This window comes from Dicentrarchus labrax, unplaced genomic scaffold (genome assembly GCF_905237075.1).
Source record: "Dicentrarchus labrax unplaced genomic scaffold, dlabrax2021, whole genome shotgun sequence".
Taxonomy (NCBI): Eukaryota; Metazoa; Chordata; class Actinopteri; family Moronidae; genus Dicentrarchus; species Dicentrarchus labrax.
This window is the reverse complement of record NW_026136707.1, coordinates 9480011-9506457: the sequence shown is the minus strand read 5'-3', so window position 1 is coordinate 9506457 and position 26447 is coordinate 9480011. Positions and strand designations below refer to the sequence as shown.

The following is a 26447-nucleotide window of genomic DNA, read 5'->3' as shown; positions in this document are numbered from 1 at the left end:
ACATTTTTAATCTGGTTATTGTTTCCACAATTAATTCATGAATCATTTGGTGTGTAAAAATAGTGAAAAAGCCCATTTACAAAAAAGGCTCAAGCTAACCTTTTAGACTGCAGTTCAAAACATCAAGATACTCAATATCAAATATTCACATTGGAGAAGACATAAACAGAATATTTGCCCTATTTGGCTGAGAGAAATTGATCAACTATCAAAATGATTGTTTATTAATTTTCTGTCGATTGAGAAATAGATTACTGGACTCATTTGATTGCATGTAAATACATTTTATTTGTCCACAAAAAACTATTACCAGGATAGTTTACATATATAACACCTGGGAAATAGACATAGATTACACATAATAGACACATAGATGCAAACGCCATGTTTGTGTTATGCCAAATTGTCCTAATGACCCTTAATGATGCCACTTAGCAACCAGGTATATTTGTTGCTTTAGACACGTCTGCTCTGCTGGAATGTGCAAATTTGTGAGGTGTTTACAAAAAGTGGACTCTACCATTAAATGGAGGGGGAGGGGTGGTCACTGTCAGTTTAGGCAACATTTTCCCGGTACACGTATAAAATGATACCCAGAGTAAGGCAATTTACACGGCGTAAAGCTCAATCTAAATGAGATCAAGATAATTTAAAGCCAAAATTATCTAAACTCGGTCAGTTTACGAACTCCGAAACGTGGTATCGTCCACCATTCTCTGCAGTCTGCAGTGGATATGGCGTCACTGAAAAGTGTAGGAGTCGAGAAACTTCACCTATGTAAATAACGTCAACAAGAGGAGCCATAGGCAGCAATACACAGAGCAAAGCTATATATATATATATATTTATATTTATCAGCTTATTTTTTAAGTATGCCCCGGAAAAAGCCATTTAGCAACAAGCAGAAGAAGAAACAGCTACAAGTCAAACGGGAGCGAAAGAGAGGTAACTACATTTGCGGTTAGCGTTACCATGCTAGCGTTAGCAGTTAGCCAACGGTTGTGGAGCACGAACTACGAACAATGTGTCTGTGTGATGTTAGGTTAAGTAATATTGTCGAGTAATCCTTTATTTAGCCCGTAAATTAAACCCCCGTGTTGTCTGTGAGCTAGTTGTAATACCTGGCATTGTGATATAACTTGCTTTCCAACTTGAGTGTAAATAGTAACGTTACCAGGCAATAGCAGAGGCGTCTGTATTTATTTTATTACTGAAGCGTTTAAAAAAAAAAAAAAAAAACTGCACATCCATTTGATCTCTAGCCCCCTAATTATACAAGGTCTAGTCCCACATTAGCAGAGGCTGTGTGTTAGTGTGCGGTCACCTAAAGAGCAACTTCAAAACAGCACTCAACAGTGGTGACATGTTGGCTCAGAGATTTCCATGTGCTTGTTATATATTGAAGGACCAGCACAGGACACAGCCATCAGACATGTGTTTGTGCGACTGTTCAGGTTGTTGTTTTTGCCAAAATACGAGTTAATGTTCAAATTTTTTTTAAATGTGGGCTCCATACCTTACTTAAGACTCACTAACACACTTTAAAAACTCCTTTAGGTCTTTCTGTGTTCAATTGTACCATGACTTGAATATTGTTAATTTTTATGTGAAGGCATAAAATGTCATCTGTTCAGAGTTAACAATCAACCCAGCAATGTAAACCAAGCAATGGATGTCTCAGCAACATTAACTCACTTATACACTTTGAATTTTATTAAATTGTGAGTATCTATTATTCTGAGTGTAAACAACCTGTCATTAACCAAGGTAAAATCATACAGTGGTTAATAACTAACATCAGTGCAGGAGGCCATTTTAGGGTCAAGGAAGACTTGTCATCAAGATGTCAGAACAATTTGATCGGGACTTGGTTGAGGACAACTGATTTGAAGCATATTAATATCTGTAATAGCTAATACGAGTGGAAAAAGATCTTGGTATTAAGAAAGCTGATTGGTGCGTGATGAATGCCTTTGTTTGACTGATCCCTGACCTTTCCCCCTGACTTCTAGGTGACACAGGTTCTGGGCCGAGCAGCCGCAATGCCAGCGTGGAGCGAGGAGGAGAACGACAGTCAGACACCTCAGACAGTGAGACCACTGATATTAGGAGCATAAATCAGCAGCCCTTCAGCAGAGAAGGTAGATATGACCCCAACAGGTGAGTTGTCAGTGTCATTACTAATACTCACTTTCATTAAAAGAATGGTATTTTGAAAGTATAAAGATTCTGCTGAGACAAATGCACATTGTGCACTGGGTATCTGTTATTTGACATTCAGGGATACCTGAAATGCATTGCTTGAAGCAGAAGTATGATGCTTGAATTAGCAAAAAAGTAGCTACTATGATAATTAATTGGAGACATGTCAGAACATCGATGCTGTATTTTAGTGACTTTGTTTGATTGGAAATTGCTTACAGTATCTTGATTGCTCTAATTTGGCAATAGAAAACACCACGCTGTGTGTAGTCACTGTTCTCCTCTAACATTAACTAAGACATCTGTTTGTTTAGTGTGTAATTTAAAGTTAAATCTAGACCCAATACTAGGCAATTACCTAAAGCCTGAGCCTTGTTGAAATCCCCCTTTTGTGCTCCTCTACTCAGGTTCCGACTGCACTTTGAAAAAGAGAGTAAAGAAGAAGTGGAAAAGAGGAAGAAGTTGGCCAGGGAGAAGGTGCTGCAGCCCGTCTCAGACAAAGTACTTGAGATCAGTATCGATGACATCTATCCCTCAGAGAAAGGTTCGGCTGTTTTTAATGCTTTCCACATGACGCTCTCAAAATAAGCCAAACAGATGAGCAGAGTAGGTTAATGGAGTGGGTCACGGCTTGACACACTCAAATTTGATTATTCACTGCCAGGTCTTGCTTTCCCACGACGGCCGCCCTGGAATTATGAGATGACACGAGAGAACCTGATGAGGAAAGAGGAGAAGTCATACAAAGAATACCTGGATGACCTGCACTCCAGAAACCCACCTGGCTCTCTCAGCCACTTTGAGCATAATCTGGAGGTAAATTACTTAATTGATACACTCTATTTACTTATTCCTATTAAAAATCATACTACTGCCATGATAATTGACGCAGCTTTATTTTTATTTTATATAGGTTCCTACATTGTGTTAGCAAGGTGGACATTGCTGTAACACACACACACACATATATATATATATATATATATATATATATATATTTTTTTAATGCCCCGGTTCAGATTATTTGTCTTTGTCCGAGCAATGAATCCAGTCAAAAGTCAAAATTCACTCCATTCTTTGTATTAAATCAATAGTAATACAGAACAGTTCAGACGTTTTTGTGGTGAACCAGGATTAGTTCTTTTTATTAACCTTCTCCGTTGTACATACTTGCTTTTGACCCTCTCTGCCCTCAATCTAAATTGTTTTCTTCAACTGAGGGCAGTAGGTTCAGCTTGCAACCATAGAATAATTTTTATTATACGATAACCAGGTAAAAACTCACCCTCATGGCACCGTTTCTGTGCAAAATGAGGATTTATAAATCCTGTTGAACTTTTTTGACAACAGATAATAGCATGAAGTAATCCTGCTTGTTAATGAGTTGCCATGAACTGAATATTTCCTTGTGGTAAAGTTGGATCATGTATGGATCTGTAAAAAGTTTATGACATACCTGTGTGTTGTCTGATATTTTCCACTGGAGACAAAATGCCATCATATTTTACATGCTTTTTACAGATTTTGCTCAGGCTGTGAAAGTGGTAATTCTAAAACTCTGCAGATCATTTAATTTCAAAGCGTGGGCTGAGCTCAGGAGGCACATCACAGCAGAAGCAGGGTTTGAGCAGCTGGTGCTGTGATAAGTGACTCTCAGTAATCTAGAGATGATCACTTTTTAAGTGGTGCTAAGGATCCAAGTGATGGAAAAAAACACTTGTATGAATAAGCTGCTTGTTTGTACTGGTTATTTTGCTTTTTGGGCTGAAAATTATTTTTGTGGTATTAAAATGGAGCATTATGGTAAACTGAATAATTAATATTAGTTTATTAGATATTTAAAAACTGCCGATTTTTTACCATTGTTTCCTAACAATTCTGAATAAGAACAGAAATTGTTTTGTTACAACACCAAACCTCTCCTAACTTCCCACTCCTTTTTTCTTTCTTTTAGACATGGAGGCAACTATGGAGAGTGTTGGAGATGTCAGACATCATCCTGCTCATTGTGGACATCAGGCACCCGGTAGGTGATCTTGTTAGCACAAGTCTGCAGGATGCATTAGACCACTAGATGGAGACACAGTCAACATCCAGATGAATATCTGACTTGGTGTTCATTATTTGTTTGTTTACCTGACACAATTTCAAAGTTGTCATGTTTTTGTTTGTCAGATTTGGCCACCTAGAAGAACTGTCCTTATGAGACATTATTTTTAGACTGAAAGGACACAGTCTTAATGCTTTAAGTTTCATATTGAAATTTTATATTGACCATTTGTTTTCTTTCACAAGCGTCTCATTAAATCTTACACGTATCGTTGTTGTTTTGTTGGTAAACTCAGGGAAAATGGTTGCATTCAAAGCCTAACTGTGTTCAAGATGTGTCTGTCATTTGATTCCAAGTTAAAATTAAACCCAGTTCTTTGGTTCTAATTATAAGACATCAGCTCCTGACATACTTATTCTTCTTTTAACAAGCCAGATATACTTTATGTCAAGTGAATTCCCTTCCTCTATTTAGAGTTTCCAGTATTAATTTGAAATTAAAAACAGTATCAACTCATCATGTTCCTATTAATAAGGGTGTTATCTGTGGTTTACATCTTTAATAGCCCATAATTGCTATTTTAACAAGGGGTATCCTCATGTAAACCCACCCAGGTGCTGCAGTTCCCTCCAGCCCTGTACCACTACATCACAGTAGATCTCCAGAAGCATGTGGTCCTGGTGTTGAACAAAGCTGACCTGTGTCCTCCCCCACTGGTGATCGCCTGGAAACACTACATGACCTCTCAGTTCTCCCACCTGCATATAGTGTGCTTCACCTCCCACCCTGGACAGCCCTACAGCACAGGTGAGGAGAGAAAGAGTAGGGGGAGGGTAGGAGGAGGTGGAGGGAGAAACTGATGGGATAAGAAAGGACTGTGCAGTGACACACATACAAAATGACTTCAGACACATACATATGACATTTAAATAAACCTGCCACTCAGTGAATTTATATAAGTGCAGTGTCACCAGAATAACTTGACCGGCTCCTGTTGCAATAATAATCTAAAGAATCTGTCTGTCTGTTCGTCTGTCTGCCTGCTGGCTTGTAGTGCTCCAGAAGAAGAGGGTGAGGAAGCATGCTGGCTGGAGTCACGCTGGAGGTCCTATAGATATCCTGAAGGCCTGTCAGGATATCACAGCAGGGAGAGGTGGGTGTTTGCCGCTCTTTATTTTTCATACATAATAAAGCCACGATAACACAGGCATCTGGCAGTTGTCCACTCTGTGAATTTGCGTCTTTGCACATTTGTGTTTTGATCCTCAAAGTGTTCCCTCTTGTTTTCAAAGTTGATCTATCCAGCTGGGAGCAGAAGATTCAGAGAGATGCTGTTTCTGAGCGACGGGATGGGGAGCAACCAGATGAAGGAGCCGAGTCGGTGCTCGTAGAGCATCAAAGTGACAGAGCTATGGAGATGAGCAGCCCATCCCAGGAGCTCTACAAAGATGGGGTTCTCACATTGGGCTGCATAGGTATACAGATGAGTTTTCTCAGAGAAAAGTCAGTGGAAGTTTCTTAGAATTATTACAAAACAATATCTTACTGAGGTAACTCAACTGGAATCTTTCAATATTTTCTAAAGATCTCATCTGTGTATTTGGTTTTGTTTTACTTGACTTGACGAAGATAACTGTATCAATATAATAAACACTTTTCTGTCCAATCCACTGGACAAAAGATTTGCCAAGAGTTATAGCTCTAAGTTGATCTGGGGATTCAATATTATTTCACCTTAATGTGATTAGGAAAGAAAACAAGGTCCACCCTATCTCTTATTGGACCTGTCTCTCGTGATAATACACTCGAATTTCATCTGATAGGATATGAAAAACGTGTCCATAAAGTAAATCACACTCCAGTCTAAAATACAGTAGTAAAAAGCTTCAGTGTCACAATCAATAAAGGATGCATGAACCAGATCACTGAACAACTTCAGGCTAGCATTACCAAACCTAATTAGGAACATCATTTGTACAAGTGAAAGACTGATCTTAAACCCATCTTATTTTTCCTCAGGCTTTCCAAATGTTGGTAAGTCATCTGTTATAAACAGCCTGGTGGGGAAGAAGGTGGTGAGCGTGTCTCGAACCCCAGGCCACACCAAATACTTCCAGACCTACTACCTCACCCAGACGGTCAAACTCTGCGACTGCCCCGGACTGGTTTTTCCCTCCCGTGTCGATAAACAGTTACAGGTACAAGCTCCCTTGAGAGCAGATGTGACTTTGAGTTTGCTTCCCTGTTTAAGCTCAATAGAAACTTAATTGTCTGGAACAGCAAACTCACACACCTCTGGGAAAATGGATTATTGATTTTATACATCCCCACTTGGTATCCTTCAAAGCCTCTTGATAATTCCGGGGTTGTTTGTGTGATGGTTTTTAAAGTTTTAAAATTATTTTGAACTTCTCTTTGATTTATTTCACTGATCTTTTTCTTTTTCCCTTTCATCTTTGCCTTTGTTTTATTTTCTCTAGATTCTGGCAGGCATCTACCCAGTGTCTCAGCTGCAGGAGCCCTACAGCTCAGTTGGTTATCTGTGCGAAAGAACCTCTTTCCTCTCTGTACTGAAGCTCAAACATCCTAGTTTGCTGGAGAACAAACCCCACCAAGAAAACCAGGGATCTGAAGAGCTCAGCTGGACTGCCTGGGATGTGTGCGAGTGTAAGCCAATTCTCAGTGATAGTAATTAAGTAATTTGTTGTATCTTCTAAGAGTTATATTATCATATAATGGCCAGTTCCCCTTAATAGACACCCTCAATCAATTGTAAAATCTTTACTATTTGAAAGTGAAATGCCAGTCCACACAGCCAAAGATGTGTAAGAGAGGCATTATTCTTTTATCTTTTTTCTTACTGTTAACAAATCTCATTGAAAAACTCAGTGCTTTCCTGACTTCCTTGCTCTTTCTGTGGCACCTAAGCCCATCTTTTACCAAAGCTCATTGTAAAGAAGAACATCCATTGATGTGTTGGACAACAGTGTAGGCCTATCGGGGGCTGAGCTACCTTGGGCTTTGGCTACTCAGATAATACTTTGCTTTACGGTTTATTCTTTTCATGAGTTTTGTTGGCTGTAAGAAAAAAAAGTATATCACCAGACTTATACTGTCAATAAGAGCTGGCATTCAAATGCTCCCTTTCTTTCTATCTCTTTTAGCGTGGGCAGATAGGGAGAGGCTATAAGACTGCCAAAGCAGCTCGCAACGATGTTTACCGTGCAGCTAACAGTCTCCTGCGGTTGGCAATTGATGGCAGATTGTGCCTCTGCTTAAGACCACCTGGCTACAGCTGCCTGAGAGGTAAAAGAGACACTTCCATGACTCATCATTTCAGCTTCAAGTGTATTTGAAAAGTTATAACGGCAGGTGGGTAGAATTAATTTATTTTGGGGATTATTTATGCTCTACAGAGCACTGGGAAAATCACCCAGACTTGCCGGAGATTATAGCTCTTCAAGGAAGGACGACAGAAGAGGAAGGAACGGGAGAGAGAGACGATGACGAGGACGGAGAGTCCAGCACCGAGCCAGAGGAAGAGAGAGACCGAGATGCAGACGATGATGAGGATGGAGATGATGAAGATGAGGGGTTAGGTCATCCAAGAAGGAGGGACGATAAGCCATCTGGCTTCACTGTCAACATGTACAATGTCCTTCGGGAAAATGAGTGCGAGTGATGATGGAGGGAAAGCCGAGCAGGAAGACATTAGTTGTTCCTCTTCCCCCGACTTTTCCCTGTTTACCCCAGTGCACCTTTCATTCCTTTCTTTCCTAAATCTGCATTCCTTCTCATTTATTCTTGCGCCTCAACTCCTCATTTCACTACACGATCTCTTCTAATTCATTGACCCAGTTTCTCCCTATAATATACAGAGCATATTCATGTATTACATGCTGTGCCTCTGCTCTGCTTGTTCATCCTCAACGCTTATTCTTTAGTGTTGCTTCTAAGAATGAGTTTGGTTTGGTTTGATTTAATCTTGTTTTTGTTTTGCACGTAGTTCTCAGAAACAATTGAACAAAGTAACTTCCCTCAACCTGGAATAATCAACCAACTGGTTTTCAATCTCTTTATTGATAAGTGACTTCACAGCTGTGATGCCAAAGTTCAGGAAAGTATGATAAAACAAATCAGAAGCACTGTCGATATGATGTCATTCACTGGAGCAGCCATTTGGCTCTCCGAGCAGCTGGAGATTTAAGAACACGACTCTAAATCTTCTTCATAGACCATAGTTTGTCACAACTTTGGTTAAAGGGTTTGGGATGGGATATGGGAGATATGAGACCATAAAAGTGGAGTGGATAAAACCAACATTTTTACACACACAACTTTGCTGTTACCAGTATTACGGCTCTATTAGAGGTTCATTTATCTGAACTGGGTTTTGATTATACTGTATCTGAGAGGGATATTTGATTTGGTGTGGTTCTACACAGTCAGCCAGAAATAAAAAAAACTGGGATGGGGGGAGGGAAGAGTAGTTGAATCCTGTATTGCTGCACAAGGCCGTTTCAGGAATTTAACATGTAGTGTTTTAACTACTACAAAAATTATCCTTAGATGCTGATGGAGATCAGGATTTTGGCTACACTCATTCAGCAAGTTAATATAATAGTGTCAGTACAGTGGGTTTGATTCAACAGATCAGGAATAGTTCCACAATGTGGGAAGTATGTTTATTGGCTCCATTCCCGAGAGTCAGATGAGAAGAGAGCTGCCACTCTTGTATCTGTCTGGTAAATATGAATTTGGAGCCAGGAGACGTTTAGCTTAACTTAGACTGGAAACAGGAGGAAGTATATAGCCTATATCTGTGCAAAGGAAACACAGTAGAATTTAGTGGCATTTAGCAGTGAAGTTCTAGATCGCAACCAACTGAATACTGCTCACTTTCCAACAGATTCTCCTAAATGTTACACACTGGACCTTTTTTTTTAAGGTGCTGTTAGGCAGATTTTGTCATATTTGGACAGAACCAAGCTAGCTATTTCCCCATGTTTCCCGTCTTTGTACTGAGCTTAGATAACCAACTACTTGATGTAGGCTCATACTTACCGTACAGACACGAGAGTGGTATCAGTCCCTGAACAAGTGTATTTACCAAATGTCAAACTATATCTTTAACCACACAGAAAGAGAGACTATCTTGGCTTCCATCTGTCCATCATTATAAATAACATTACACACTCCATCTTTGCTCTGTTGTTGGTTTTATAGACTATAATTTCAACACAGTGCTCAATTTCAAGGTCAGATCTTGTAATGCTGTTAAGACACCCGCTGCAGACAATTCTCCTTCTCTGTTCATCAACCATGTTTTGATCAAATCTTCTGATAAATTTAGAACAATGGACATTTTTGCTATTTGACGGGTCTCTCTTTCTCTGTGATGTGCCATGGCCCCCGCTCCAATCCTGAGTGCTGTATTATTGTGTGCTGTTGTCTTACCTCATTCATGTGTTCACTGAGGGATCTCTACAGCACAGTGCTGTGTTACTGTGTAATACATCACACTGCAGTCACATGCAGTCATTTCTACCAACACTACTATGCTGTTAGACACACAACAGACTTTGAGTTGTGTTAATGTGGTTTTTTGTTTTATTTTTGGGGAATTATTAAAACTGACAGCGTCTGGAGAGTGTAGTGTGAAGGCTTGAGGTGTGTTCAGGCTATTGGCTGCATTCCTCATTTCATTCCTAGTATGCGTAATGATGACTGGACTGCTTTCTGCAATAAAAGAAAATAATCCTCTCAACTAAATTGTCTGTTTTTGTATTTTATTTAAAGACATTAATGTGTGTAAGATAATGCATGCAGGTTATCTAAACCCTCTCTTATTGTTTTATTAAAAAAGACACACATGAATCATGCCAACTCATTTCAAATGCACATAATTAAACTGGGAGTAGATTATGTGTGAACTTTTACTTTAAATATTTGAGCTTAATTGTAGAGGAGATTTGTGATCAAAGTGGACAGCTTGGACATGTTTGGATGAGCCTTGTCAGACATTAATTACACATCTTACACTGCCTGAATGTCAAATAGACACAGAGTTATAAATGTATTCTCATGGAGATGTTTGTGCTTTATGGTTATAGTTGTCTTGTAATAAGTCATGGGACTTCTTTTTATGAGTACCAGAGACAGATAATTACTGCAATGAGATGTACTGATACTAACGATCAGCAGCGCCATATTCAGATCTAATCAAAATCCTTCCAAACTATTCAACTGGTACATTTCCAGATGGACGATATTTGAAGCAGAAGCACCAAAGGCAGTAAAACGTTTACCACAAAATAATTAAGGAAGATCTCAAGTTATTAAAAAGCTTGAGCTCTCATTGTATAATTATTTTAAAATGTTGCTGTTTAATTACACGTAAAACTAATGCTGGAGACACTATATTAGTATCTCTGGGATGACCAGTTCCAATTTGTCCAATGCATTATGGGATATACTCCAACCTAACCTGTGTGGGAAGTATAGCAAATGGATGTATACATGGTCCAATGTTAACATATACGAGCTTCTGCCCGTGTAAATAAGATTGAAGGCTCAAAGAAACACACATTTTATTATAGGCAGTGCTTGAATGTGATTTATTTGCTCTATTATTATGCTCTGATCCCCTCAAGAGCGAGGAAGAGCATCAACAGTCTCTTGAAAAGATGCTGCAGCAGTGGGATATGTTGTGAGCCTCCTTTTATTATAATGGAGTTTGTTTATCAAGGCAGTTCTAATTTTCATTTTAAATCCACTGTTTATCTTACATGACTACATTTAATAAAACAGGATATACATGGCAGGAAGAGAGTGGCTCTATCAATAAAACATAACCCCAAGCATTGTCCGCTGCTCCGCTGCTTTTATTAACTGTGGAGCATATGGAATAAATAATCACCTCTCCCAGCTTCTAATAAAATTGTTTCTATAGTCATGTGTTAAAATTTTGAAATATATGCCAGAGATTTATGTCTCATTTGAGTGCTGTATGTCACCATCATTATAGGATGACTGTATTGATAGCGCTAGTCAAATTATTCACACTCTTGACGCCTATCCAGTCCTCTTGTCAGAGTAAATCTGGCTGCAGCTATTATCTCATTATGTTTATTGTGACCCATTGGGCACCGTTCATAGGCGAGCTGAGACGGCATGATGATAATCACCACTGAGGACCGCCATAATCATTATTTACGGGATGGAAGTGGGTGGAAATCCCCTCATCTTGCATAATTTGGATTCAGTGCCAACTTGTATGGTACTCAGAGAAGCTATTTGCTGACTAGATCAACTCTGAGGGAGGAAGAGAGGAATCATCTGGAATTGTTTCCGATTTGCAGCCAGAGCCATGAGCTGCTTAATTTCCCCAGCTAGAGCTCTAACTATGTTGTGGCCCTCAAACCTGTATGGCAGTAATTACAGCCAGACAAAGGCCCCAGATTTACTGGAGCATGACACCATAAATTTCAAAACCGTTAATTAAGTTCTGCTGTGTTAAATGTCTTTGCTGCCAGCATCGGTCACGCCTGTAATGCCCATGTGGTTTGAATTTGATCTTTTCTATTCTTTTATTTTTTTCTACTTGGAAAGCTTTCTCATGACGCCATCAGGTTGTTGTGGGGGACTCTTGCCCACTTCCTCCCCCCTCTCTCTTATTTGCCCTATTCCTGCTCCCTATGTGACCCCCACTAACATGTGGGTGAGACCAGGGAGTAATGAATCGGTTTCATATGAGAGTTGGAGCATAAGCAGAGCAGAGAAATTCATTAGTCTTGTTTTATACGCTCCCTTGGGCACTACACACACACACACACACACACACACACACACACACACACTGACAGGTGAGACATACATACAGGTGAGACGGAGAGAGGGAGCTGGAAGTTGTAAAAAGCTTTTAGGATGACAGAGAACAACAATTGTCACAAGTGTGTTTCATTAAAAAACTAAAACTAAAATCAAATGTCCCAGCTGACTTTATAGAAATAACCAAACTGCAGTTAAGTCTCATTATACTAAATTACAGTTCTATATCTCAGCTGGCAGGTACACCTCTGTGGTCACTAGAGGGCTATCAAAGCAAGCATTAGTGAGTTTACTCTGCAGTTAATAGTCAGGTGCACCATGCTGATTGTTCACAGGCTTCTCATTTGTGGCGTTAATATAGTACGAATGTGCAGTAATGTGTTACATGATATTACAACCATGGTCAGTTTTATCACCTTTAGAAAGGTGGGTGACAAATTATTATTAGGGTCAGTAGTGGAAGTATTCAGATCTATTTCTCAATTACTCAAAACAATCTGAAACTACACCATTACAAGCAAAATTCATCTGTGTTGGTTTTGTTTTTGTTTTTTAACTTTTTTGTGAAATAATATAATAATAATCATTTAATCTGAGTTTAGAGGTGAAAACAATTCATGACATCTGAAACATGTGAAGTGGCTTCAACCACCTAATCTTTAACCAAGCACTATATTTAGTTTATTGTGTAAAATCTTACTCTGATAATAAAACAAATTATTAACCCCAGTTAAATAAATGTAGTGGAGTAAAACTACAGTATTTTCCTCCGAGATGTACTGTCGTTGAAGTATAAAGTGACAAAAAATGGAAGCACTTGTGTAAAGTACAAATACTTTAAAGTTGTACTTTACAATAAAGGCACTTTCCACCACTGATGGGTTGATTTCTGTCACGCACACAGATCACAGATCAGCCTGAATACAGTCGCTTACAAACAGCTTTCATACCTGCAGTTAGCAAAGCTGTTGTTTAAGGTTGAACTAGAAATCTCTATTTTGCTTTGTTAGCAGAGTCACACACTTTTCATTCATATACAGAGACCACACACACACACACACTCACACACACACACACACACACACACACACACACACACACACACACACACACACACACACACACACACACACACACACACATACACACTGATTTACAGCTCGGACAGTTGTCCCTCCAGTCAGCCTCCTGGTGCTTCAGCAGTGCTGTGGGGGGTGACAAGGCCTCGGCCCTGCAGATTAGATATCCTCATTTGCTTGTTCTTATGTTAACCATCATCTGAAATGGTGGAAATTAACTAAGAACACAACTACAGTTTTTAGTTACTTAAGCACAAAGAGGTATCCATTCCTTTTTTCTTTACAACTTTACAACTCCATTAATCATCTCACGACACCTTATTTTTCTTGTGAGCCTTTTCAGGGGCCTGACCCCCAGGCTGGGAACCACTGAATTAATAATACATAGAGTAGTTGCTTGCTTCACCTCAACCAGCTACAACAGTAAAATGCTACTTATGCATTTTTACATTGTCTAATAAAGTCAAATATAATGATTTATCACTTACAGGGGCCATTGTTTCTGCAAGACCAGTATTTAATTATTTTTTTGCTGACAATACTTCTGTACTTATACCTTCACTTGTAATGGAGTAGTTTTACATTATTGGTACTTTTTTCTACTTGGTACTATTCTTCCACCACTGAGATTGTGTGATGAGAGGTTTTTTGGAAGTTTTGGTGCAGGTGTTATCTGTTTTTAAGGTCCCTTCAGGTCAAGTCTTTCTTTGTCAGGCCAATCGTATAGACAGTAGAAATAGATCTGTACTGGGTAATATAAACACACTGTCACATAAGAACTCACCCAGGTGAACACCACACCCATATTTTGTTATAATGGCTCTGAAAACTGAGTACAATGAGAAAAAAACAGACTGTTAGCATCTCTTTTCTTCAGGCAATGAACACTTGGCATACTGTCCCAGCAGTATGTCATCGAGAGGTAAACGCATAAACAATATCTTGCCACAGTGAGCATTCAACACAATGTGTGCAGAGCAGCTTTCCCATATTCCTCCTGCAGAGGGTCACAATATGGCAGCTGGGTTTGTTTGTTCAGAGGACTTGTAGCTTGAGTGTGGAAAGGGCTTTGAGCTCTCCAAAGCACAAAGGACAAAGCACAAAGCACTGCCGATGCAAACTTAGTGTTTAATACTTCAGTTTTAATGAAAATAGCAGTGGCTTTATGTGTTTTAATTGTTACAATTGGTGTGTGTGCATGTTTTTATATATATACGTAGCTTTTAGCGCTCTTGTGTGTGTTTCTCTGCTTGGTGGTGCATGAATGAGACCTCTTTAGTCACTGCCTTGTGTGTTTGTCTATGACCCTGTTTGTGAGTTGGAGCCCATGTGTCAATAGGTATTTTTAGCACCACCTCTCACTGCATTGCAATGGCACTCATTCGCACCCCTCTGAGTCACCCCCGCCACCCTCCTCACCCACCCGGCCCGTCCTCAGCACCTTCCAGTTCACCACACATTCACTCTCACTGGAAGGAGCCAGCAACAGTCTGCCTGAAAGTTTTAGAAAATGGAGGTGAGTTTCTGATTAAGGAGTGGCGATGGGAAGCAGATCAGACATGGGTTACCATGGCAATAAAGTCTTCAGGCAAGGCGTTGAAAATTGCTCCATAACATTAGCTGAGTTTTGTTTCTCCCTTGAGCTTTGGCCAATTTGAATATTAATTAAAATAATTAAAGGATAGCTATAATTATATGTCTTTACACACACACACACACACACACACACACACACACATACAGAGAGAGAGACTCTGGGAACATGACATGACTGTTGGTAGCGATCAGCCAAGTTAAACTACTGTTTGAGCTAAAGACGAGGGGTGTGGAAAGGCTAAACATGTAATTGGTAAAGACAGAAGGCTGGAGGGCCAGACAAAGAAGATCAGAGCACATCCGATGCTGGTTACAGTGAACAATTCCCAAAGCTCTATTGTTAGCAAGGCAGGGAGATTGGAGAAGAAAGGGAGGCCATTCATTCAGCGGCTGGCTCAGACAGGTGAAGAGAGGAGGGAGGGAAGGAAAAGGGAAGTACAATCCTAGAGGGGCTGGAGTGACAGTTTGAACAGAAGGCGACAGTTGTAGAGGAGCCTCCCAAATGCCATAGCAGAGGCTGTAGTCCTCCACACTGTCAGATGTGTGTGTATGTGTGTGTGTGTGTGTGTGTGTGTGTGTGTGCAAATGAATAGCAGGGGATTTCTGAGGGGGGAGAGAAACCTGACACCCAAAAAGAGTCTGCATCCCCCCTATACCTCCCTCCTCCTCCACCTCCAGCCATGAGGAAAAGGAGGCACAAGTGCGCTGCTACAGCTGAGACGGTCTCCAGGGACTCCTGACTGTGTGAGGGGTCATCTGGAACGCCCTACCAACACCACCACCACCACCAACAACACCCGTCAGCCCTCTCAGCCCTCCCTCTCTACCAACATTCCCCTGACAACACTGAGCTCATCACACTCCACACACATCCAGCTGCGTGATCACAAGGACACTTCAGGCAGGATAGGATTTGTCCAGCAGATACTTAAATCGTTGAGAGAGTCAGCATGGTATCAGCCAGCTAAATTAATCTGTTACAGCAAGTACTTTCCCCTGTCTATAAGCACTGTTTGGTTAAAAAAGAACGAAAAGAGTGCTTGAAAAGACTGTGATTTCCTCTTACAACATCATTTTAAACACAAAATCAAAACATGTGAGGAAGTCTTCAAGACAATGAGCCCTTTTTTTGACGGAATGATGAACACTTCAAAAGTCTGAATCATCACTTTAAATGAAGACCACGATGTACTGGGATGACAGTGTCAGCCCACTACTTTGGTCCTCTCTGAAATATTTCTGTTGGATGGGTTGCCACAAAACTGTGTACAGACATCCATGATTCCCAGGTGATGCATCCTAATAACTGAGTGTTCCTCTAGCGCCACCATGAGGTTAATATTTGTGATTTTGAGTGAATTAACATGAAATTTGGTACAGTTGTTCTCCTCCTCAGGACTGTAATAACTGACAGACACCTGCTAAATAAATGCCATTCCCACCAGCTTTCCCTGTAGCTTGTGTTTGGTGCTACCACAAATGTTAGTGTACTAATATGCAATCAAGGCATGATAGCATTTAGCTCAAAGCAGTGCTGTGCCTAAGTACAGCCTCACAGGGCTGCAAGCATGGTCTCTTAATCTTACAATATTTCAACAATCTTGAATCCAAAAGCAGAAACAGGAAACAAACAGAGACGTCAGAAAAGTCAAGAGAGCTCTGTGGAAAGTGAGAGGAGCTGATGACATGACCGTTTTCCTCACAGATCACCTAAAAAGAGAGCTCCAGGGCTGTGACGCACATCACCCCCCCCCCAGCCCCCTGGGGCAGACGCTGACCCTGTGACCCCTGACACCTCTACCGCTCCCAGATCCTCTCCAGGGGCCAATCAAATACAACCTGCCCCAGGCCTGTGACACTGATCCTGACAGAGCACAGACAAGTCACAGTAAACAGACATTAGGGGGGAACACAGGGGTGAATGTAGAGTTGTACAAGAAACACGTATGCACACTCTCACACATTCATAGATGTATGTTTAAACCAAACCTGGACCTCAAGTCACACATGAATGTGAAAAAACAAGGTATTTTGTGGCAAAAGGAGCTGTGGGGCTCTCTAGGGCTTTCACTGACCATCGCAAATCTGAGACATTTATTGGTTTGGGATATTCCCAGTGAAAAAGACAGTGGCGGAGATGTTTCAGAGGGTAGTATGCTTGGCATGTGGTTTTACGCCGGTTCCCAACATACTGCAAGCTTCGCATTCTGCAACTGATCTGTGTTGTCTGAATCCTGCAGCCCTGCACAGCTGTCAGACCAGGGCAGGGGGTGGACAGGCTGCCTGTGTGTGTGTGTGTGTGTGTGTGTGTGTGTGTGTGTGTGTTGTCTCATGCCTTTGAGTTGAACACTTCCAGATTCAGACGTTTATTTTTTTGGACTAAAGTGATGTCAGAGACGTGATAAATTCAAGCTTTATATTTAAAATGACAAGGCAATAAATCATCCACAATCTTTCTTCTTCTTGACAGACCATTGATGTTCGAGGCAAACCATTCTTTCTCTTTCTCTTTATCTGTCTTCACCTAAGTGCTTTCTTGTCCTCACTGACTTATAAATGCAACACAACTTGAACTTCTCTCTCTCTTTCTCTCTCTCTGCTCATCTCTCTCTGTTAGTCTCTCTCCGTAAGTCTCTCTCTGTTAGTCTCTCTCTGTTAGTCTCTCCCTTCAAGTGAATTCCTCACAGGATCAGACCTGCTTTTTATGCTCCACTGGTTTTCACTCAAAGCGAGAATGAGTAGAGGGGGAGGAGGGAGAAAAGGGGGGTTTAGTGACAACAGACCAAAACTCTGCGGAGGAATTGAGCATATTTTTGTGAAAGGGGAAGAAAAAAATATATGAAAAAGGATCAGAAAGTGAGACACAAAAAGAATAAGAGAGAAGAGGCACAGGGTAGAAAGGAAATAATACTGAAAAAGGTCATTATTTCTGCCAGGGGATTTGCAGTTGCCCGGACAACGAACAAAGCAGAGCCAGCTGGACGATGTGCACAACAGAAAAGGCTGAATAGAGAAGTGAACACTTTTGAGAGTGAGAGAACAAGAACTGTGCTCATCCACAGGAGGAGAATCGGCTAACATTTTGTCAGTGAACGTCATGGATAATAACTCTCAAATATCCACAGTGATTTCTTCATCATCCCTTTAATTGTCTAACTTTATTTATTTTTTATTTGTTTAGCGTTATTGGAAAACAAAGTTTAGAGAGAAAACCAACGCCTGTATGAAACCGACTCAAGTGAACCAGAAAACATGAATAAATCATGATCCTATCGTGGCTGAACAGAGAAGAAAAGATACAAAAAAATACTGCTCACAATATTTTTTTTATGTACGGAAGTGGAGGAGGGAAGCTTATTAAACAGAGAGAGAGAGAGAGAGAGAGAGAGAGAGAGAGAGAGAGAGAGGAGTGGTTTGGTTTGGTTTAGCTCTGAATTGAAAAGTGGTGAGAGACTGTTAATGATATGCAGGGAGAATGAGGGCAGGCCAGACGCAAGTCCAGCTAAAGTATTTCTAAACACAAAGAAACTTTGCAATGGCACTCATTCGAGAGAGGGAAGGAGGGAGGGCGAAGGAGTGAGGACGGGGAAGTGGAGGGGATTCAAGATTAAGAGTAGAAATTCATAAAAATCAATTGAGAATAGATTTTTTTTTGTGTTTGTGTGCATATACATGACAGTGTTTTTGTATTTCACTTTAACGACTTTATTTCAGTAAAAAACATTTGACTTTTTGACAAATATGAGCTTATACAAGATGAAACACACACACACACAAAAGAAAACATTGGGCAGAGAGTGTATCGGTGTTTCTCTTCCCTGTTTATCCAAGGTGGAGCTCAGAGTGAGTTAAATGACCTTTATTGTCCCTCACTGCTGATTGAGCACCAGCTAAAGTTTCCCTCCTCTCATTCAGTCGGGCAAGCACCAACACATACTGTAACTGGTGCAAACTCTTTCTGTGTCTGACTAGTTCAACTTTTGATGTAATTCAGCATACACACACACACACACCCACGCACACACCCACGCACACACACACACACACACACACACACACACACACACACACACACACACACACACACACACTCACACTCACACACACACACACACACACACACACACACACACACACACATGTGGCTCTTTTAAAACATGAATTCCCATTTCACTCCTGCCTTGCCTCGGGGTCCCATATCAACAACTCTCCTGGTTCCAGCATCGCTGTGTTTTACTGCAAACCCTTCAATCTGAGTCATTATAGCCCAGGGCCAGTAATGGTATACAGTTACACCACCAATACTCTGTAATAAAGTTTCCTTTAGAGGTAAATACCAAGGCAGAGCCTAGTGAGTCTACATTAAATGGCCCAGGCCAGATGCTGAGACTTCACAAGTTTATATGATCAAATAATCTGCTTTAAAACAGCAGAGCAACATTTTCTTACATGCAAAGGGTTAACAAGGTGAAAGCACTCTGCGTGCTGCTGTATCATATGTCATATACCCAAAATCTCAGCGTTGCTGTAACAAAGAAACTCCCATTGGCCCCAAAGGCTCCACATTGAATTTCACTCTACAGTGTTGTTAAGGTCACAGCTCCCGCCCACAGGGATCACTGGTTGGATGGCGTGCCTGCTGGCATATTCAATCAGACACCTTGCTCGGAGCTGTGATTGGACACAGCCGGTGCAGTTATGTAAATGAGCACCTGGTGGCGCTTGCTGGCCCGGCTGCGGAGCCCGGACTGAGGTTGGAGTGGCTCAGAAGAATCAGAGAAGGACCGAAGCGCAGCGAACCTGGACGGTCTATCGCTCTTTTAAAATACATTTCCCCTCTTTGTCAACAAGTTGTGAAAGTATCCACCCCATGAGTGGTAGATGAAAGTCAGGCTGCGGGTTTAATATCATCGGCAGTTTCGGATAAATTTGTTTTTTTGAGTTTTGACAGAGGTCGTTCACTGCGCGCTACAGCAGCTCCACAGCACCGTTTGGATTACTCAGTGGACGTGTTGTTGTTCAGGGTAAAACACAGCTTTATTCGTCTAATACAGACTTCACCGAAAAGTTTGGACCGCTGTCAAAGCGCACTTCTACGTGTCTTTTAGGTAAGTACCGACGAACTCCTTTTAAATCCTCCGCGCGTTTCCTCTCCGCGCACTTCACTCCATAATAAGCGGCTATAATAATATTGCAGCGGATATTTCCAGCTGTCTGTGTGTAAGTCTGTGTCTGCCTCTCACTCTGTGGCTTGGCGTCTACAAGTCTCGTTGTGAGGCGGGCACGGCAGCTCTGGACGCTGGCCACGGACTGCTGGGAAGCGCATGTGAGGTGTAACGTTGCGCCCCGGGGTCTGTGCACGTTTGTGTGGCAGATGCTTTGTGGCATAAATCGACTGCGTAGCTGAAATATCCTGACAGTGTAGACTACATCATGGTCTGGACTCGTTGCAAACTGTGCTGTTCAACATCTTGCTAAATGTGGGTCCCTGGCAGCAGAGGAAACATTATTCAGAGTCCTGATTTGTGCCCGTCATCATTTCCAGTCTGTACCCAGTGACTCCTAAACTGTACTAAGGGTTTGGTTAAGCTGTCACCAGTCACTCCTTTCTTCACAGTCTGTTAAACTCATTCTTCCCTTGGTTTACATCGCACCTCATTCACAAAAACACACACAGACCTCCCAAGTTAAACAAAAGTATTTCTTCTTGGCATGTCAAGGCTTTAAAACCGCAGCAGCCCTGATGAATGGGTCAGTAAAATGTCTTGATGTTCAGGACTTCCACAAATCCAGGTGGTGGTCATCACACCCACCATTAACCCTGTGACCTCGCAGCCCCGCAGGTGACCTCCAAGGAGACCATCAGCTCTGGTTTCATTCACCTCTGGCCTTAAATGGTTCTCCTTTTAGAGCAAATCAGTCCAAAACCTTAGATCATCACAGGGTGGCCTGGCACTGTAAAGGAGAAGCTGTGTTGATACAGAAAACATTTTCAGACTCTTGGGTAGGAGCTGCCAGAAGGTTTGGACCTTAAACTGAATACACATTTTGTGTTTTCATGATTCAGGAAAAGGGGAGGTAAAAGTGAATCAATCATGTGTGAAATAAATTATTCTCATCTTCTCTGTGAACAGGACGATGCTGAAATCAAGACAAAGTTACGCTCTGAAACTGCATATATCAGCTTTTGTGCCTCAGTTTATTTGTGCGAGGCAGAAAGGGACAAAAGGAGAGAGAGAGGTGAAAATGTGGGCGTGATTGCATGTGTTTCTATTGCCAGCTTGTTCCCGTGTGTTTGTGCGTGCCTCTGTGCTTGCAGGGAGTCGGAGGTGACCTGATGGAGGAGTTAACAATGGGCTTCAGTGGGTGTGCGGCGCAACGGGGCAGTCACCTTTCCCACCACATGAGAACGGTACATGTGCGTAGTTTGTTGGCCGGGGGACTGAGCAGGCAGCCCAGAGGAGGTGTAGCGTTGTTAGACTGCTGGGAGGAGGAGGTGTGGGGGGGTATGCTATTTGCCAATAGATAGAGAGGCAATAAAAGCCAATTTTCTCTCCCTCTCTCGCTCTCTCTCTCTCTCTCTCGCTCTCTCTCGCTCTCTCTCTCCATCCCTCCCTCTCTGCCTCTGTAGCAAAGGCAGGGGCATAAAGTGAGGAGGAGCCCTGAGTGTGGGTACACAGTCCCTCACAGCAAAGCACAGGTCTGGTGGATGCCTGTCTAATGGGCATCTGGCTGCTAATTCTCCCACAACGTCCCACGAGAGCCATTGGCCCTGTGTAGCTGCTTTTTATCAGCAGTGCAGTCCAGCAGAGGAGAAGCAGAAGAATATATTAAATAGTTGGATATACCAGTTATGTGAGTATAATTGTGCATGCACACACATGGGGAACAGTTGTTTTTTATTGATTAGTCTTTGTCTTGGCAGGCTTAGGAGAAAACGACATTAATTGCATAATATGATTTGTGGAAAAGTGTGCACAGAGCAAAGTAATTCGTCTGTGTCTGTGCAATGGCGGCTTATTATTTGTTTTGTTTCAGTCTTTAGAGACTTTGAGACTCAGCAACAAAAGTCTTAAGTCGAAGTAAGAAAAAATTAACTGAGTATTTGCAGTTTTGCATTATTGCTGAGAACAGACACATGCGTGCCTGTGCTAGTTTACACGCACACACGCACACAAGGAAGCACTACTTGGTCTTGTCTGGTTGATCATTGACCTCAGTCTGTTGTCCTCTATCTGGGTCATTGTTCTGGTGGCAGTCAGGCTTTGTGTCTTTTTGTTTCTGGTTGTTGACCATTCTGAAAAGACTTTTAGCAGGTGGATGCAAATTCAGAAACCCAAAAGCATTTCTGGCACAATAACTGAAAATGAGTGCTTTGCACAGTTGCCGGATCTTGATGGCAGTGTGGTTAATGTGGCTAGTTAACCACATGAAAGAGCACAATGATGATAACAATGTTGTCAGTCCAGTCTTTTTTTTTTTACTTGACTTCTCTCACGGCGATCATGTATTAGGCAGCGACTGCCCTAAATTCTGTGTTTGCTAGTAATTGGCTCCCAACAGACTGAGCAGGAACCTCGAGGCCAGTGGAAGAATTCATTTAAGTCCAAAGACACGACACGGTTACTCGCCTCCCCTCTCTACAGTCCCCCTATAATGGGAAATGAAACCAATTGAAGGCACTGTCCACCCTGTTTTCCTGAACCAATTTCCCCTCAAGTCTAGACAGCTGGACTTTTCAATTGCATTTGCCGTATGTGTGGTCACATGCAGAGCGAGCTCGACGAGACTGTCAGAGAAACAAATTCATCGAGTAATGGGTGTTGACACTTCAAAGCGTGATGTGGGGTGTGCTTGTGCTTCAGATGTCAGTGAGTTCTCAAATCCCTATTTGATTTCCTCACTATGAATCTCCATCTCCAAGGTCCTACATTCTTTCAGATTAGCCCTCCCCACCCCTCTGGCACGCCTTCATCCCTCTGTCCCTCCATCCAGCATACCTTTGATCCCCTAATTGATCATTCTGGCAATCTGTCTCTCTCTCTCTCTCCACATCTAACATGGAAAACACACTCTCCCTCTTCATCTTCTATCTCTCCATTCCCTTTGAAGCAGCTCTAGATGTTTCATTTATCCACAACCCCCCCCACCCTCCTCCTTCCTCCTCTCATCCATCTCATCCTCAGCCTCCCTTCTGCTATCGTCCCTGTGAGTCTCCTCATTTATCTGTTTGCTCTTCCCGTCGAGGGTGCCCTGGTTAGATAACAATGTTGCTGCTTGGATGTAAGCAAACCGGGGTCATATTTTGTCTGCTGAGGTTTATTCAAAGAATTTGTCACAGTGTCTTATCAAGGTATCTCAGGCCTTGGCTTGATGCCTCATATTAGCTCACAGAAATGCATCTGCATATTTTTGGCCTATTTTGGATGCTAATATATGATTATAATTCGTTAACTATACACAAAATGTAGAAATTGGCAAGTAATACCTCCTTAATGTATAATTTCTCTGCTGTAATACATGTTTTATGACTCAGAAATAAAAAGATGCTCTCACTAAAAGAGCACTCCCTATTGATTTAGCATTGCACTCCAACAGAATCGGAATTTAAGCAGCAGAACCGCAGATATTTTATTCGACACATTCTACTCTAACCTGGAGCCTACATTACCCACAAGTCAACTTGACGGTGAACAGTTCGCTCTGAGATTCAGGTGTGTTAAGGTGTGTGAGGCAGCTAATGTAGCCTCGAGCTGTTTGCCTCACGCAGAGATGAGGAGCGGGCTCTAGAGGTCTGGTAACCTCACTTCTTTCTAACTCCACACCCCCCAGATCTTTTTTCATTTTCAAACGTGTAGTCTTCAACAAACGTTGCTTCAAGCGACTTCGCTTGAGGCAGTTTATCAGACATCATTTAGTTCCCTCTGAAGCCGCAAAAGGCTTTATAGAACTTCTTTTCACAAATAAAGTTTTGCTCACCTGTGAACAGACTTTGATATTTAAGATTGATGGATTTCCCCCCTTAAATCACATATTAAGTTAACCATCTAATGGGCAGAGGTTGCTAATGCTGAATCCAGTGAGCTGAAACCAACTGTGAATCATGCCGAGCTGCTTCACACGTCTCGCCAACAACTGGCAGTTGAAGTTATCGCTTCTGGATGAAGTAGACAAGCCTTATGAAAGATGGAAAGTCTCAAACTTAAAAGCCAGTGTGCACTCTGTTCTCTCCCTCTTGTCCCTTTCTTTATTTTCAGTTTTTTTTCTCTCCCGTCTCTGTTGAAATCTTCACACTGTGGTGGTGTTTCCGTCCGAGCTGCTAGCACACAGCGTGCCTCTCGTGGCTCAGTATGCCCACTAATAATTACTAATGGCTTCTGGCAAAGTAGGTGCTTTTGAAACCTTGTTGGAACATGGAAGAAAATTGTGTTCAACATCAAAGGTGACTCTTTTTTTAATATGTCTTCTCTTTGTGTGATGGATTTGGGTTGTAATGACATCCACAGCTTGGGGGGCGTACCTGTCTCTGTCTTTCCCTCCCCGGGGTTTTGAGGGGCACATTAGCATCAGGAAACTGTTGTCTGATGTGTAATTTAGCTCTTTTTAGGAGGCTTTTTTCTGCCGAGAGGGAGGAGGAGGAGTGTGATAGAGGTATCAGCCTGTGCCTGAGGCTTTGAACAGAGATCAATTGTGTGTCCGCGTGTGTGTGGGTGCGCGTGTGTGTGGCTTGAGTTTTAGCAAGCACAGACCCTATTGTTGGGTCCTAATTGGCTTTTGTGTGATTGTATTTTTCTGTTTGCCCACTGCAGGAGCTAAACATTAAACAGCTCAGAGACTTCTGAAAACCTTTTCTCTCTCTCCTCAGCTGTCGTTCATTAGATATGAGAAGAAGACATCTGTTAGAGCGCTGGGTCAGGCCGGACTGTTTTTCTCACTTTGACTCAAAATGCTGAGTCTCGTTGAACTCATTCCAGTTTGACCTGATCTCTCCACTTTTTCTTTCTGCTCCGTTCTTTCTGTTTCTCTCCAGGCCATCCCTCCCTTTCCCTCCCTTCTCCTGTTCCCTCTGTTTCAATAGCTGCTCACTGAATGAATAATTGTCACCCTCCTCCGGGCAAAGAGTTGCTTTTGTCCCACGCTCGCTCTGTCTCTTCGTACGATTACTGGAGGGAATTTTCCTCAACCATGGCATTCTTCAGTCTGTCTCTCTCACTGTCTCCGGCCGTTTTCTCTCCACCCATTGTGAGAGTAGCACCGTGCTGTCACATGCCTCTCCTTTTACCCCATCCTCCCCTCTGCTTCTCACTTGTTCTCTGACAGGTGGCCGGGAGACTGTGTGCAAATTGAATTCAGGGAACTGGGCTGCGGCTTGCCATCACACTGCAGCCCTAAAACGGCCTCAGTGTCAACCAAGATCCTACACACTCTGCTGCCATGCTGTCATATTAACATGCTAATGCTACCACATATCTGCTAGATTCTCATTATAATTTTTACACCCACACTTCAACTAAGGTCAAACTCCGAGCTACTCTCCCCTCACTGTAGCAGTGAATGTTGGTTTTAATGCAGCAGATAACCAAGGTCCTTTTTTTTCTTTAGGAGAGCAATGTCTGTCATTAACTTACTTTCACTAGAAAGTGAAATGGCACTCCTTTCATTCCAGATGCATTTAACAGAGAAAATGGAGCTGAGAACAGTCTTACTACATGTAGTGACATGTATGAAGCTTCAAGCCCCGAGAACCAATACAGTGTTTCAGTTGCCAGTTGCTGTCAGTCACAAACCGGTTTCCCAGAAGAACTTATAATACACTCTCTTCTAGTGTTTTTCCTTTGCGTGCACAGAGAAAGGACTCTTTGATTCACACGATGCAGCTAATGAACAGCTGACTCAGTCTAGATCCTGTTGATTGCCAGGGGTTAGCAAGGATAACAAGGCATTTGCTTGATGGATCTTTTTGGTGTTGTGCTCACTTTTCTTTGTCATATTTCAGCCCTCACACATCTTTTGTTTTATTTTAGCTCACTCTTAGTTGTTGTGCACATGGTACAGGCAATCCACCCCCGTCTATGCTATGTCGTGTTAGTGTTAATATATCTAATATGGCTTATTTCCTTTTGATTGCCTCTGCAGATGCCATAATATTGGAACATGATACAGCTCTAATTAAAAAACAGGCCAGACTAAATATTATGTTTGCATTGCAGGCCCGTAACCGCATAGGCACATTTCAGATCTACCTGGTTGCGGCTTTCTTTGATTTGTAGCTCACTCATTTTTTGTGATGAATGTCAAAAGCAATCGTCGCCTTTTCCACAACATTTCACAAGCTTTTAATTGACACAAAGGTTGGATAAAAGAGCTGCCAAAAAAGTGACATTACCAGGGTATAATACAAGCAATATGACAGCGACATTGTTCTCAGAGCACTAAGGCATGTGGGGCAGACTACAGAGGAGGTTCTGGATAAACTGTAATTCTGTTCAGAAAACCTGGATTTTTGAGGCCTAGACCAATAAAATGACATTCATTTTTTTAAACAAACATCTTTGGATAGAAGAGATGTTCTGATACCATTATTTCCTTCTCTATACCGATTCCAATATCATAACAGCTGTGTAGTACTAACCCTCTGTGATTGCTATCGTTGTTGTATGTTCTGGCTCAGGTAGAACGAATACATACAG

The 26447-nt window shown here is 41.8% G+C and overlaps 2 protein-coding genes across 6 annotated transcripts in view; both read left to right on the top strand.

Annotated features, from left to right (window-relative positions):
* The first annotated feature begins 719 nt into the window (after window positions 1-719).
* gnl1 (guanine nucleotide binding protein-like 1) lies at window positions 720-10024 on the top strand. The gene is made up of 12 exons (XM_051406211.1): window positions 720-945; window positions 2013-2160; window positions 2610-2746; window positions 2867-3018; window positions 4157-4228; window positions 4867-5059; window positions 5307-5405; window positions 5545-5727; window positions 6272-6450; window positions 6733-6940; window positions 7430-7558; window positions 7669-10024. Exons 1-12 carry the CDS (start codon window positions 873-875, stop codon window positions 7932-7934), a joined length of 1839 nt encoding a protein of 612 aa, XP_051262171.1. The 5' UTR covers window positions 720-872; the 3' UTR covers window positions 7935-10024.
* A 9470-nt stretch (window positions 10025-19494) lies between these two features.
* Window positions 19495-26447, top strand: part of ddr1 (discoidin domain receptor tyrosine kinase 1) — a 39687-nt gene continuing 32734 nt past the window's right edge. For 2 of the 5 annotated variants that reach the window (XM_051406012.1, XM_051406009.1), the window contains exon 1: window positions 21427-21612. In XM_051406012.1, the coding sequence (XP_051261972.1) occupies window positions 21611-21612 (2 nt within the window). In that variant the 5' untranslated portion in view covers window positions 21427-21610. Of the gene's footprint in view, window positions 19866-21426; window positions 21613-26447 lie in introns of those variants that run through there. The other 3 variants (XM_051406011.1, XM_051406008.1, XM_051406010.1) reach the window with 2 other exon arrangements.